At 38.2% G+C, this 14126-nt stretch overlaps 1 protein-coding gene across 1 annotated transcript; it reads left to right on the forward strand.

Annotated features, from left to right (window-relative positions):
• Positions 1-2174: 2174 nt before the first annotated feature.
• Positions 2175-11468, forward strand: UPP1 (uridine phosphorylase 1). Its single transcript, XM_010088032.1, has 7 exons — positions 2175-2227; positions 5061-5178; positions 5647-5805; positions 6837-6951; positions 7411-7620; positions 9118-9264; positions 10912-11468. Exons 1-7 carry the CDS (start codon positions 2175-2177, stop codon positions 11049-11051), a joined length of 942 nt encoding a protein of 313 aa, XP_010086334.1. The 3' UTR covers positions 11052-11468.
• Positions 11469-14126: the final 2658 nt, after the last annotated feature.

Below are 14126 nucleotides of genomic sequence, written 5' to 3' on the forward strand. Positions count from 1 at the left end.
TGGTCGGTGGGCATGTCGGCGTTGCCGTTGTCTCCGGGGGTGGATGGATGGGAGCTGCCCGCGGGGTCCTCCGGCTGCGGGGCCGAGGAGGTCGTCTGGAAGGGATGTGCACGGTGAGCGAACCGGCGTGGTTTGTACAGTCTCAAGAGGGAAGCCACTGTGGAAAAATCAATTTTGCAGTGACTTCAGATTTTATAATGATAGATCAGCACCAAGCTAGAGCTTTTCCTTAAATAAACTATTAGCTGAGGTTTTCATTAAAAAAAAAAAAAAAAGGGAGGAGGGAGAAAATAAATGGGACAGTCATTCTAATGGATGTTGCATAGTTTAAAACTTCAGTCGGAGGATTTGTGCAGATATTAAAGTGGGCTGTGCCCTGTCTTAAGCTGAGTCCTGCTGGGAGCACATTATTCTTGGACATCAGGTTTCATCTAGGGTGAGGAAGGCTGCTGAAACTTTTGACGTGGCTATAAGAATTTCCATTTGTTTAGACAGTGTAAGATTTCTCTGGCTTTATATTAATTGGCTGCCTGTCAGATGCTACCTGGTTACCAGAAGGGTCTGCCGTGGGAAAACTGCTTTCTGCCTGCTCCTTTCTTCTGTTCCTGCCAAGGCATCTCCAGTTGGGTGCTGTTGGAGAGGGTATTCTGGACCTTTGGACTATCAGAACTTTGTTCTCAGTTTTTTGAAGTACCTCATTACTTAGGGGATCACAGAACCAAGAACACTGTTAAAAATCGTGTGGTTGCTTAATACAGTGAACAGTCGCTGAATGACTATCCTGGTTTTATTTGCAGCCATTTGTCATCTAGGTGTGTAAAAATCACTTTGCTGTTTCTTCCTCTTATCTTCCAGCTCCTTGTTATTAGAATTTACAGTGTTGTAGTTTTCTTGAAAGAAATTATACATTTTTCCTGTAATGTACATGGTATAATAGTGATACCCTATAGTAACTGACTCTCATCATATGATGATAGGGATGGATAATTGATTCTAAATGTGACTTTTATCCTTTACCTACTTGAGCATAGGCTCTAGTATACATCTAGTACATGTGAAGTTTAGGACTATTTAATAAAGGTTAATATCTTAAATGAAGAAAACTAAATGTCCTTATAAATGTTAGTACATTCCCATTGTTCAGTGGCTTTTAGCAGGCATACTTCAGGTTATTATGTTTGGTTTTCCAGTTCTTTCAAAATTCATGTGTTATGTAATTCCGTAGCAAGATTGATTTCTTTCTATTTCCTTGTAGTGTAATCCTGGGGATTTTAGGGGTTACAGTCCTGTCTTTGTTTTAGTCTATGTGCTGTCAGGCCCTTTTTAAGGGAGGGTAGAGCAAAACTTTGTGATTCAATACTTCCTGTAAGGGCATTCCCAGAAATTACCAACTTTGGCACATAGCCTTAGTCACTTCTGGAAATAATAACAAACGAATCATTCTATAATAATAATTCTGTCATCATGTCGGCACCAAAGCCTCAGTGGTACATTTGCCTATTTAAATGTAAAGGAGAATGCAGAAAGCAGAAATTTTTTGGTATAGGTTAGGGTAATGAATTAGGAAAGAAGATACTAAAGATGAATGATGAACAAGAGTGCAGTGACTTTTTGGAGTCGTTTGGTTTAGACTTCCTTGCCCTTAGGCTGGGGCAGATAGAAATGCTCTTAAGGTCAGTAGGAGGAGTTCAATGAAGAGGATATTATGAGTAAGAAGCTTCCTGGACTCAGGTTTCAGGCATATGACAGAGATGGGCTTTGGAGACCTTCTGGAGCCAGACCTGAAAGGGAGCTAAAGCTGCCACTGTGAGAGGTGTAGAAGAAAGAGGATTAGTTAACTACGAGACTTTCCCCTCTCTGGCACATGAGCCAGGTCTTACACATATACCACCGAGCAGAAGTAGTGAGATGGGGGCTATGTTAGCAAGGGATTAGTTTGGGCTTCGGTGGTTTGAAAGTGGTGATGCTCGTCCATAAAAAATGGGAGATGCTCATTTTGCTACAGTTATGAAAGCTGCCATGTGGCTGGACTATCTTGGGGTTTTAATATTAATGACAGTATCATATATATGGAAAGTTTCTATCACTGTTAATGGTGCTAGCTTTAGAGATGGGACTATGCTGATGCACTTACATCTATTTCTTTAAAAATGTAATTCTAGATATAAGCATACATGGCTCCTGGTGTCTCAACTGAGAAGAAAACTGATGATGAACAGTCTTCAAAGTAAGATTCAGAAATGAATTATCTTGTTGAAGTTTACACTTACCTTCCTCCTCAAACTCATTACATGCTTGTTTAAGATAAAGTTTATGATACAAATATTGATTATAACATTAAGTATCTAATAGAAGCTGTTTTGACAAATGGAGTCTTTGTTTTACCCACATCTACATGGAGGGCTTTGCTGGCTAGCCATTTTCATTTAATTTTTCCAAGCATAGGTGGTGTTTTTATCTATTTATTTATTTTAATCCAGTAAGCTGTTGAAATGTTGACTTTGATTGCTGCATATAGCCAGATCTATGTGCTTCAAGAGTTTGAACAAATATTTCAATCTGTTTCTCTAATCCTTACTTCAAGCTTATTTTTGTAAAACCATACATGCATGTTTAGTCCTCAGATAGTCATGTTTTGTTTAAACTCTCAGAAGTTGTTGGTGCTTTACAACAGTGTGAGGGGAATAAATTATTTGCTCCTCAGTTACAGGCCAAAGATTTTTATCAGGCAAACTTTGCCTCTACTGTAAATTTATGGCATTGGTCCTATGTACACATACTAATATGCTTACTTTTATTGCCCATTCTACCATAGGGTCCAAGTCTGCAATTAGCTCTGGATGGGCAGATAGGCAGTAAAAGTTAGTAACAGCTCCTAACTGCAGTGAAATGGTGGGGTGAAGAGTGTGGCTGGTAGGGTATGAGATGAAAAAGGTGAAATACAGACACTGCTGAGGCAGGGTGTGAGGACAGTGGTGTTGGCACATACTACATTAATTTCCCTGTAATTTTGATAGAGGCCTCGCCTTTTCCCAGTTTGTTTCCTGGAGAGAAGCTTTTATTGCTGGTATTCTCATAAAGAAGGAAATACTTTTTGCTTGTCTGAGAACAAATTGTAAAGTGATTTCAAATCATATCCTATTTGTATGTAAAAGCCATTCCAATAAACATCAGCACAGCCAGCTATTTGATCTGCATTAGTGAGTGACCCATTAAATATGGGTAGAGAGTTCCACAAAACCAAATGGGAATAATTCGGAGGAGACAGCCTGGGAATTCTGCTCATGTGAGCTGGCAAACTGCTGGGCTGTCTGCGCCTTTCTGAAGAGCCATAAACCTGCTCTCTATTTCTCATGGAGTCAAACAGGCCTCTCAGAGGGAAGAAGAAAGACAACCAAAGCCTTTGATTCCACCTCAGGTGGGATTTGTATGAGGAGGGCTGAATGGGACATGGGGGAGATGGAAGGGAATTACTACTGAAGGGGTGAACAAACCGTGTGCTTTGCTGGGCTGCTTTTTCCGTTGTTGAAGGGGGTAGTGTGTGGTGGGCAGGGACAAATGGGGTGGACTGGGTTGATACCTCTTTCTTTGGTTGTGCAGCTGCTGATGGATAGCTGGTGACGCTGGAGAGAGAATTTCAAGAACAGAAACAATTGATAGAATATTCGGGTTGTAACTATTTTCGTTGCTTTACGAGGAACAGTTCAGTGACCTCAGTATGGGCATCTGGGCTACTTTAGGCTTCTTAAGGTAACGAATACATCCTGCATAGGATTGGCAGATAAAACGTAGGACCTATAGAAAAGCACTGCCCTTCTGGAGAGGCATTAGAAGACAGACAAGATAACATAAAACATCTAAAATAGCACTAAATGCCCATATTTAGACTTCAGGGTTGTTCCTGCAGTCTTACAATTTTTTTTTTTGTGTAAACTCCAGGCAGACTATTTTGTTTGTCTCCTCTGACAAAGCAGTTTGAATTTGCTGAGCAATGCTGTGACTGCAGTGAGCTGTCATTAAGCTATTAAGTCATCTTCTTGTGTCTGGAAGATATTTATTGCTTGATTTCTTCTCTCAGAAACTACTTTGAAGTATTGGCCAGTATTTTACTCAAGCTTGTGATTATTGACTAGTCTTTCATACCTGTTTCTGAAACTGAACTTGAAACATCAAGCACAGAATGAGAACCTTTTATGAATCATTCAGGTTGCTTAGTTAGTCCACTACCAAAGTTACCATGAAAGCAATCCTACATGCTAAGTAGTTCAGTTTTCCCTCTTTGCCTTGTAGTTTCCTGGTTCTTCAGAAATTTTTTTTAAGCTGTATCACTTCCTTCCAGGAAGCGACTTAGGAGGAAGTGAATTCATTTTACCTTTTCCTCTCATCTTGCATTTTTTTTTCTCTTCCATGGTTTTATCTTCGTTCAGATTTCTGTTTGCTTCTTTCCCTCTCCTATTTCAGATCCTCTGTACTGTTGTTACCAGTCTCATGCCATAGATTTTTTTTTCCTCCTGAGTGGATGACAGAGTGTTACAGTGAGCCAGATTGCCAGAAATCCCATTTGGGCCTGTCTATAAAGCCCAGATCTTCTCACCCCTCTCAGGTGGCCAGGAGGGTCAGTCAAAACACAGAGGTCAAGTTTGCTTTTCAGTTTTGCTATAGATTGTCTATGCAGTATGGTGGTCTACTGAATATTCCCTGGTCCTGTTTCCGTTGTTCTGCTCATTATAAAGACCCCTCTGGTTCACAGCTTTAATATTGTTTAAGATAAAAGTTGCACTGTTGCAAATGCATCCTAGCATCCGGGCTTTTCTTCAGCATTTTCATCCTCTGCAGGAAATGGAATGTTCAATATCATTTGTGATTTGTTATGACATGTAAGGCGGTCATGAAATTTAGGATTTCCTTAATGTAATGCATGAGGAACCAAAATAAAGTAGTGCAGGCATTCTTAGGTGTGGCATTTCCCAACTTTTATTGCTTGACTTCGCAAAATTAGCATCTGTTCAATGTAGGGATTTGTATATACTCTATGTTTCACAATGCTGCTGTCCTAACAGAGAGAATTTTATCCATCTCTGCAACCCTCACCTGGAGAAGATGAGAGAAGATATCCTGTACCATTTTGCTCTTGGGACTGGTACCCATGATTTTCCAGTATTGTTTGGCGATGTAAAGGTAAGAGGCTTCATTTCATTCAGCAAGCCTAACCTTTTCTGCAGAAGATGGAATCATAGCTGTCTTTAATATTACATGTGTTGGCATACCACCAACTGGGGAATGAATGGAAAGGGGATAAGGTTTTGTGGGTTCTTGTCATTTTCAATATCAAGGAAAATTTGGGATAGTTGTTTCTGTCTGTCTCTTTTCATCCAGCAAAAAAACCAAATGCTGCAATTTCTATTTAGGTAGAACTCCTTTTTGGAGGGCCTTCAAGCTGATACCTGTCTTTCACTCATTTAAACAGGATGAAGGCATTTGAGTGCTATATACAAGGGTTATTTTTCTGTAATTTTTTTTCATGGCCTTTTAGAATGATTGTGAGAAGGACCACACCTGAGAATAGCTTTGTGTTAGTCTTTGCATGTTCTTTGATGTACTGAATCATACAATTGATTTTGTTTTGCTGAATACTGTCCACTCTAGTTTGTATGTGTTGGAGGAAGTCCTTCACGGATGAAAGCTTTTATCACCTACATAGCTGAAGAACTGGGGCTTGGGAGCCCTGGTTGCGACTATCCTAACATCTGTGCGGGAACTGACCGTTACGCAATGTACAAAGTGGGACCTGTTTTGTCAGTCAGTGTAAGTACCTCACTTAATCAGATACGGGACACAGTTCAATGGTGCTGTTCAAAGCAGAAAACATGAACGCACATTTAAACACTTAATAGACAGAGTCAAGTTTTTAAGTTTGTGTCAGCCATGCTCAAAATAGTGCAGTCAGCTGATTAAGAATTTCTTTTGAGCCTCTTTCCTATAAGAGGGCAAATCTCTGAGACCTTCATTCCTTTCTTACCTCCTTTTTTGTCAGTTTACCACCGAGGTGTTGCAGGAATGGCCTTATAAATATTTTTTGAGCAGACTTTCTGTTGCCTCATCCCTGTTCTGTGTCCTGAATAATGGGGAAAAAAGGTCACTTGATGCACGTGGTGTTTTGGAAAAAAATGTCTGTATCACATCGAGAGCTAAGTATCTGCAGTGGCATTGTCAAATGTGCTAACATAGCTTAAGAGTAGCATTCCATGGGACTTGTGCTGCCAACTCATGTATGCATTTTAAAACTTCATGCCTTTAATTTGCATATACGATTAAATACTTCAATTGCAATTGCATAACTGTACTATCATTCTGCACCCTTTCTTTTGAGTTGTAGTTGTCGCATTATCATGCAAGTTAAGGTGGACTTATATTTGCTGAACTTTGTGACTAAACCACAGTGTCTGTGTTTTGAAAAAAAAATAGCTTAATTTAGCACTGCGGGTTGGTAAAATATCAGAGTGGGGTTTTTCTCATGTTTAAGAAAAGTTCTGTGATGAACTGCGTTTGCCAGCTATTAGGAAAGGACACTGCTTATACTTTTGAGAATAAAAATATTTTATAATTAGTGATTTTTATAAATACTTCATCCATAGTCTACCAAAGCCAGTGGGAGTCTTTCTGTTTACCTGCAGTAGCCTTTCAGTAGGCGCATAGGTTAGGGTTTTTGTGGGAGTGAGTTAGGTGACATTTAGAAAAAAATATCAGGAAGGAGATATTTTGTCCAGCTCCCTCTTCCGTGTATATTTTGCATTGTCTATGTGAATGTCGAATATGAATTTCTGCTTTCATTTCAGCACGGCATGGGCATTCCTTCTATTTCAATCATGTTGCACGAGCTGATCAAACTGTTGTATCATGCCAAGTGTTCCAACATAACAATTATTCGCATTGGCACCTCTGGTGGAATAGGTATTTCCCCTCTTGATTTCTTTTTTTTCTTCAAACCAAGCCATTTTTGTAGGAGAGTAAAACATCTCTCTGCAAGTAAGTGATCAGATGAGTTTTCTGCAGGAGATGAATAATTTTGCTTCTGTAATTTGGAAATAATAGGCAATATCTGCCTCTGGCTAGAGGAAATGCACTTAAGAGATCTGACAATGTGAGGAAAAGGACATTCCTGTCCTGTATGAAAAGTATGAGATAAGAAAGAATATATAGTGAAAAAGGGAAAAAAAAAGTTCTTTCAGAAATTATTCATTATACAAAACTGAAGCAGCTAGCCATGCACAAAAAAATTATTTTGGTGAATTCAGGGGCAAAACTGTCACCTTTAAAACAAGCAGGATTGGGTCAAGATGTATGTTTTATGTGTGTGGAAACAAAGCATTAACTACATTATGAAGCTATGTCTGTTTCTTTTTACTGCAGGCCTGGAGCCAGGCTCAGTGGTTATAACAAAGCAGTCTGTAGATGCCACCTTCAAACCTCAGTTTGAACAGGTTATTTTGGGAAAGACTGTACTTCGCAGTACAAACCTAGATGAGCAGCTAGCTAAGGAACTGATGCAGTGCAGTAAAGAAATCGGTCAGTTCAATACAGTCATTGGAAACACTATGTGCACTTTGGACTTCTATGAAGGTAAGGCTGGTGACAACTAACAGAAGTATATTATTAAGCAGCAATAGGTAAATATTGAATCATATTTTAATGTTATGGTTCCCGTTCACTGAACGGAACACATGCCCTACTTTGAGTTGTCTTGTCAACTGGAATTAACATGTTTTTCATGTATATAAAATCAAACATTGTGCTTAGCAGTTTGCTGTACTGAACTTTTAATTTTGTGGAGGTTTATTTTTCCCCACCTCTAGTAAATCCTCTGAAATACATATAGTCTGCTATACACTTTTAATGTACTTGTCAGTTAGGTACGTTTGTCACAAAACTTCTGTGATTTACTGAGGCATCCTACAGGATTAGAGAGTGAGAATTATTTGTGGCTGTTTTGGGGATGAGTTTATTTTTAACTGGTTAAGTATCTAAAGTAAATCCTTTCTTGAAAATAGTGTTCCAACTTGTTTCCCATGTGCATTTTGAGTAAAGCAGTGATCAGACAACTGAAAACAGTATTTTGCTGAGTTGTGTCAATGCTGCTATGTAGGAGGGGCAAACCTCCAAGGCTTTACTTTGGATAAACATATAGACATTCAGGTGCTTTTCTGATCTCCCCATTCTATTCACAAACATCCTTCAAGTCTTGCGAGAACAGAGTGTAGGTGGCACCTGATACAACCTTCTCTAGCTGCTGCTGAATGGGTGCCAAAGGGTGCAATGCACAATGGAACATATTGTCTTTGTAATAGTGCTCAAGCTTGGTCAGAAGCAGACACTGTCAGTTTGTGTATCCCCTCAGACACCAATCACAGGTGCAAGCTACACTAAAAAAACATGTCAGGAATATTTTCAGCTCATACAGCAAAAACTGAGACAGGCTCAAGGGCATTAATTTAGGAGTATGTCTCCTGAAAAGAAAAAGATACTGAGTAAAACACTGTGTAATTTAACTTTACTGTACATAACCTACTGCTGTTTTATCTTTAGGTATTATTCTTGAATAATTTGAATAAATTATTTTTTTCAAAAAATAATAATAGTGTTGGCTAGTTAGCTTCAGAGACTCTTAATCTCTTACTTTAGAGAGTCAGTAGGTAATAAAATGTTCATCCTTTTAAGGCAGCATCAGGAAAGCATTTTCAAGCCTGGTAGTTTTTTAGACAATGATTAAACATAGAAAAAATGTAGCGCTTCCATACAGCCTAAAGGTTGTTGCTGAATTTTGACACATGCCGCACATGTGGGTAACTGCTGCTTACATTTTCCTGTTTATGAATTTGAAAATTAAAAGTTGAAGAAGACCAATTAAATTACTGTGGTTCACATAAAAAATAAAAGTAATATGTAAAACCTCTAGCAGTAGCTAAGAATCACTTTGTCCTATTTGTCTTGTGAATGGAAATAAAGAGTTGTAGTAAAAGCTGGACACTGTGTAGGGGAAACTGCAATAACTGTGTGTTTTAGAAACTGAATTTTTTCTGTGATTTCATTACTGACAATTTCTACAAATTGACTTTGTAGGACAGGGCAGGTTGGATGGTGCAATCTGCTTATATAACGAAGAAGAGAAACTGCAATATTTGAAGGAAGCTTATGATTCTGGTGTCAGAAACATAGAGATGGAGTCTTCCGTATTTGCTGCAATGTGTAATCTCAGCGGTGTCAAAGGTAAACGAACTTAAAGTCACTTTACTCAAGGTATAGGAAGTTAACTGCATTGTACGTAGTTTGTGGCAAAAACTGTGAATTAGGTGTTAACATACCTTCTGCATATAAAAAATCCAGTTCTGGTTATAGTTTTGTTGCTATGTTTGTTTGAGATGTGTAGTATGTATTCACAACTTACACAAACTTCGTTACATTAGTTCTTATACAGTTAATTCTGCCATTTGCTATTCTAGCCCATGGCAAGCATGTAAATCATTAAAGTACCTAATTACCCTATAGCATTAATTTGTTTTCTTCAGTTAGTTTTTGAAACTTATAGGAAGCAACTGGTTAATTTAAGTAATCAGGTGATTCTGATATAGAATCATAGAATCATAGAATCATTAAGGTTGGAAAAGACCTCAAGGATCATCAAGTCCAACCCAACACCACCTAACTCACTAAACCATGTCCCTAAGCACCACATCTACACGTTTCTTGAACACCTCCAGGGATGGTGACTCAACCACCTCCCTGGTTTATGATATGCATAAAACTATGATCACTTTCTATACTTTCATGTCAAATTGACCATATAGGTATTTTGTGTAGACTATGGATTTAATTCTTAAACAGTTGCAGACTTTAGTAACTTAATTAATAAACCATTCCTAATCATAAAATGCATTTTAATTTTTTTTTATGCAAGCTAACTACTTTTCAGTAAGAGTTAGAAGAAAAATAAGCAATTACAAATAATGTAATACAGTGCCTCTCTACATAATATGTTAACTGTAGTCTCCCACTTCCCTTGGGAAGGAATTTGCCAATTTAAAACACCAATGTTTCTCAAACTTTCTGAAACTCAAGGAGGGTGAAATGAAGAAAAATAAGCAAAAAGGGAAGCAGCGATATCAAACATCCTCAGTTCTTACCAACTTGAGAGTGATTAAAAACGCAACCCATGCTATCACGGAGCTATTTGGGAGCCTGGTCCTTTTTGCTGTCTCTGCTTTGTAGGTCTGTGATGTGTATTACTGCTTGTGCTCTACAAACTGTCACTAGCAGAGACCCCAGATAGAGAAGAGTGATGGTAGAGCTCAGCTTGAGTGAAAAGAGGGATTTGCCTTTGGGGCTCTGATTGCTCAAAGACAGCAGATGAGCCTCAGATGATCCACAAGATCCTCATGTACTTGCAGTGCTCCCCATTCATGAGTGTCGAAGTGGCTCATCTGCCAGCTCCTGACGGATGGCATCCAGAGCACAGGGATTTGAGTTGGGGGTAAGGTAGATAGCCAAGGGCTGTACCTACATCTGCTAGAACAGTGTCTCTGATCCCTTCCTACCAGTCAAGTCCTGGGTACTTGTGAAATATAATTCCTATCCAGGGAAGCATAAGAATCATAATAACAATAACTATCTGCAACTGCCCAAGAGGTCTTGCTTTATTAATGTGACAATGTGTTGCCATAGACTATTTGTAATTTCTTCTTAAATCATTCACAGCTGGGTAGTCCCCTAGCATTTTATGGTACTGTGCACTGTTTTTGGGGGGGTTGTTTTTTCTCATATTTCTAATCTTCTAGGTGTTCATTCAAATGTTTATGCTTTTGGACTGTAGAAGTGCCAGAATGTCATTCCTAACTAATGCTGTCTTCTAATTTCTAGCTGCCGTAGTGTGTGTCACTCTCCTGAATCGGCTTGAAGGGGATCAGATTAGTAGCTCACATGATGTACTTGTGGAGTATCAGCAGAGACCACAGAAGTTAGTGGGTTATTTCATTAAGAAAAGTCTTGGGAAAATATGAAATCCATCTGTGTTTTATAGAAGCAGAAGGCTTTTGCACAGCTGAAGTCATGGTCACGACTTCTGTGCATTAAAGTCTTTTGCCTCAGAATAGTTTACAGCATTTTGTATGTCTTTGGAAGTTAATCATTTATGTCACTGTGCTTTGGGAACTGAATGTGCTGAATGGACTTCAGTTAAGTTTTGCTTAGTTATGCATTGCTGGTTATAAGACTCACTTTTCTGTGAAGTGGAAAGTGGATCTGTTGTGAAGGACAAACCTGCTATAGTATGTGAAAAAGCTTTATTTATCCCTGCTGTAAAAGAAAAACTAGGAAGAAAATAAAATTTTATTGCCGAGTATCTGCAAACCACCAAATTAAGAATAACTTAAGAATGTTAAACCCTTTCTGGTTGTTATAAAATTATATAAATTATAATTGTCTTTGTTGCTTCACTTGTAAAGAAAACTTAAAGTGAATGCAGTTTATTTTTTGCAAATGTTGACAAATAAACAATGTTATTTTAATATATTAAAATTTAATTAAATTGCAAAGTGTGGTACTGAATATTCTAAGCATTAAGGACTTGACACTCAGTTGTTGAATATCTATGCTTCCTACATATTGATCCAACAAGGTAACTCGCATCTCATTTTAGCTATATAATTGAATTGATACCCAGGAAACATTTATGCATTAAGTAATTTTGCATTGAAGAACTTGAAATCTTTTGCTGAATCGAAGCTTCTGCTTACTGAGGAGGAAGCAAAGGCATTCAGGAATGCAGTATGGTGGTTCTTTTTTTTTTTTTCTTTGTTTCTTTTTAAATTGGTTTCCATTTCTGTGTCTTCAGGACATAACACACTGTTGCAATGGTTCCCAGTTCTTCTGAAGACTGCACATGCCATCAAAACCATTTCTGATTTTTTTTCCACTACTGTTGGCCTAGTGTTTGAGGTTTTTTTTTAAATAATACTCGTTGCTGCCTTGTTGCTGTGTTTAGAATATACATACATGGTTGGCTAAAGAAAAATGCATTTATTTCTTGTTTTTTCTTTTTTTTTTTCTCCCTACTGCAGTCGAGGGTCCAGTCCTAGCAGGAGCTGTAGGTCCAAAGGGCCTGAATAAGCTCTCAGAACAGCTTTCGCTGATTCAGCTAAATGAGTTTTTCTTTTTGAGGACTGTAGTCTGCAATACTCTCTCAACAAGCATAAGAATTAGATCTGAGAAGGAGTGATGTAGTAGTAGGCACAATCACCAAGAAGTATCAGAAACTGGAAGCAATGTGATAGAAACATTAAAAAAGGAAGGGATGACTCTTGGAAATACGAAACTGCCAATGAGGATTAGTCTCCTTAAATTTGATAAATTTTCAACTAGAGAACATGTAAAGGGATAAAAATATTAGATTTTTTTATTCACTAATTTAGTCTTCCTTAAATTTTAAAAACACATTTTCTTATTTATGCTCAGGATATACAGTAAATGTAAGTTTTCAGAGAAAGCTGTTTTTTCCCTAAGCTTAAGGAAAGGAGTTGGGTGGGAATGGCTCCTCATTTTGTTTGAACTGTGCCTTCCTTATTTAAAGAAAAAAAAAATCTCTGCTTAACTATGCCTAGTGCTTGCTTGGGCATTGCACGAAGCCCTGTGAGGTCCCTTGGGAAACATGCAACAAAGCACATCCTTGCTCTTCAGCCTCCTGTTCCCAGAACAGTAGCAAGGAGATGAAAAGGAGATCACTTAAGAAGCAACGTGCTGTACTCTAGGCTGAAGAAAAGCTTATACCAGATTGACTAGTATGAGTTTGGAGAAGACAGTTTGCTGTTGTAAAAGAAATATTTACTATGATTTACCTAAAGAGGAGAAAAAATATTTAATAAGAAAACAAACACCTAATGTGGCTCTGTGAAGCTTTGGGGAAGCATATTATTGCAGTTGTCCTGGAAGTATGAATCTGCAATGGGGTGATTTGTCTTTTTAAGGGAAGGACAGCCAGGATCGGGAAGCTGGTTAAAAAGAAAAAGTTCTTACGTCATTTAACAGTGAGCTGTCAACTGAAACTACAAAGCTTTTGTATTTACAGTCATAATAAGTGGGCACTTCAATTTTTATAACGTACAAAAACTCTTACATGCTGCATGCTGAAATATAACTAGCACTGTGGCCTGGCTGAGTTGGAGCTAAGATTTAAGCATTCATGGAGCGATTAAACTATTTTATTGAATCAGTGCACGAGACCTTAGCAGAAACCCCTGCAAGGCTTTAGCCGTTCACTTTTTGCCAATATGTCCTTTCTCCTTCCCACTGTTCCTTGGGATGTTGTACTTTTCTTTCCACTAAGATATTTTTCTTCTGTGCTTCCCAACAGATAGAGTACAGGGATGTATGACAACTTAAAATTAGAATTCAAAGGAGACCAAGTATCCTCCTGCTTCTGACAGTCACCTTCCTGTAATGCTGTATTCCTAATGCAAGAGGGTGCTCTATAAACACATCTTGTGCGTAATGAAATATTTTCTTAGCTTCAGAGGAAACCTGCCCGAATGTTACCCTGATAGGAACAATTGTATTTTCCCTTGTGACTGCAACTGGACAGAGAGATAAAGAAATGAGTCAGCTGTGTGCATCCGGCAAGTTACCTTCCTGTAGGTTTTACAAAAATGTCCATAAAGATTTATAAAATATTTAACAGGCTTTTATATGCAAATCAGTTCTTTAATATTAGTAATTCACATTCTTTCTGTAGAACATGAGTCACGATTGGAGTGGTGATATTTTTAATAGCATATATGATATTGCATACATGTTTGCTATTACATAGTGCAGTGTCTGCTGGTAGATTTACAAATCCTGGAAACCTCAGAAACCTCAATATCAAATCAAAGGCCTGCTTTCATTCTCTGTCACCCTGTACCTAGCAATATACTATGGAATCAGTTTACTCCAGAGATCAGAAAGGATGAAAGCAAAGAAGGAGGGGAGAAGATACAAATAGGGTGGAAGTGTGAAGGGAGAAGACTGTTTTCTACCAATGATTTGTTCTGTGAATTCCTACCTTGTTGTTAAAGAAATGGTCGAGACTGTAATGACGATAG

The sequence above is a fragment of the Pterocles gutturalis genome, unplaced genomic scaffold (genome assembly GCF_000699245.1).
Source record: "Pterocles gutturalis isolate BGI_N339 unplaced genomic scaffold, ASM69924v1 scaffold48991, whole genome shotgun sequence".
In the NCBI taxonomy this organism is placed as follows: domain Eukaryota; kingdom Metazoa; phylum Chordata; class Aves; order Pterocliformes; family Pteroclidae; genus Pterocles; species Pterocles gutturalis.

Coding starts and splice junctions, on each gene's coding strand:
- UPP1 (XM_010088032.1), top strand. CDS start 2,175: ATGGCTCCTGGTGTCTCAACTGAGAAGAAAACTGATGATGAACAGTCT. Junction 5,806..6,836: donor GACCTGTTTTGTCAGTCAGT/GTAAGTACCTCA, acceptor CTTTCATTTCAG/CACGGCATGGGCATTCCTTC. Junction 7,621..9,117: donor CACTTTGGACTTCTATGAAG/GTAAGGCTGGTG, acceptor TTGACTTTGTAG/GACAGGGCAGGTTGGATGGT.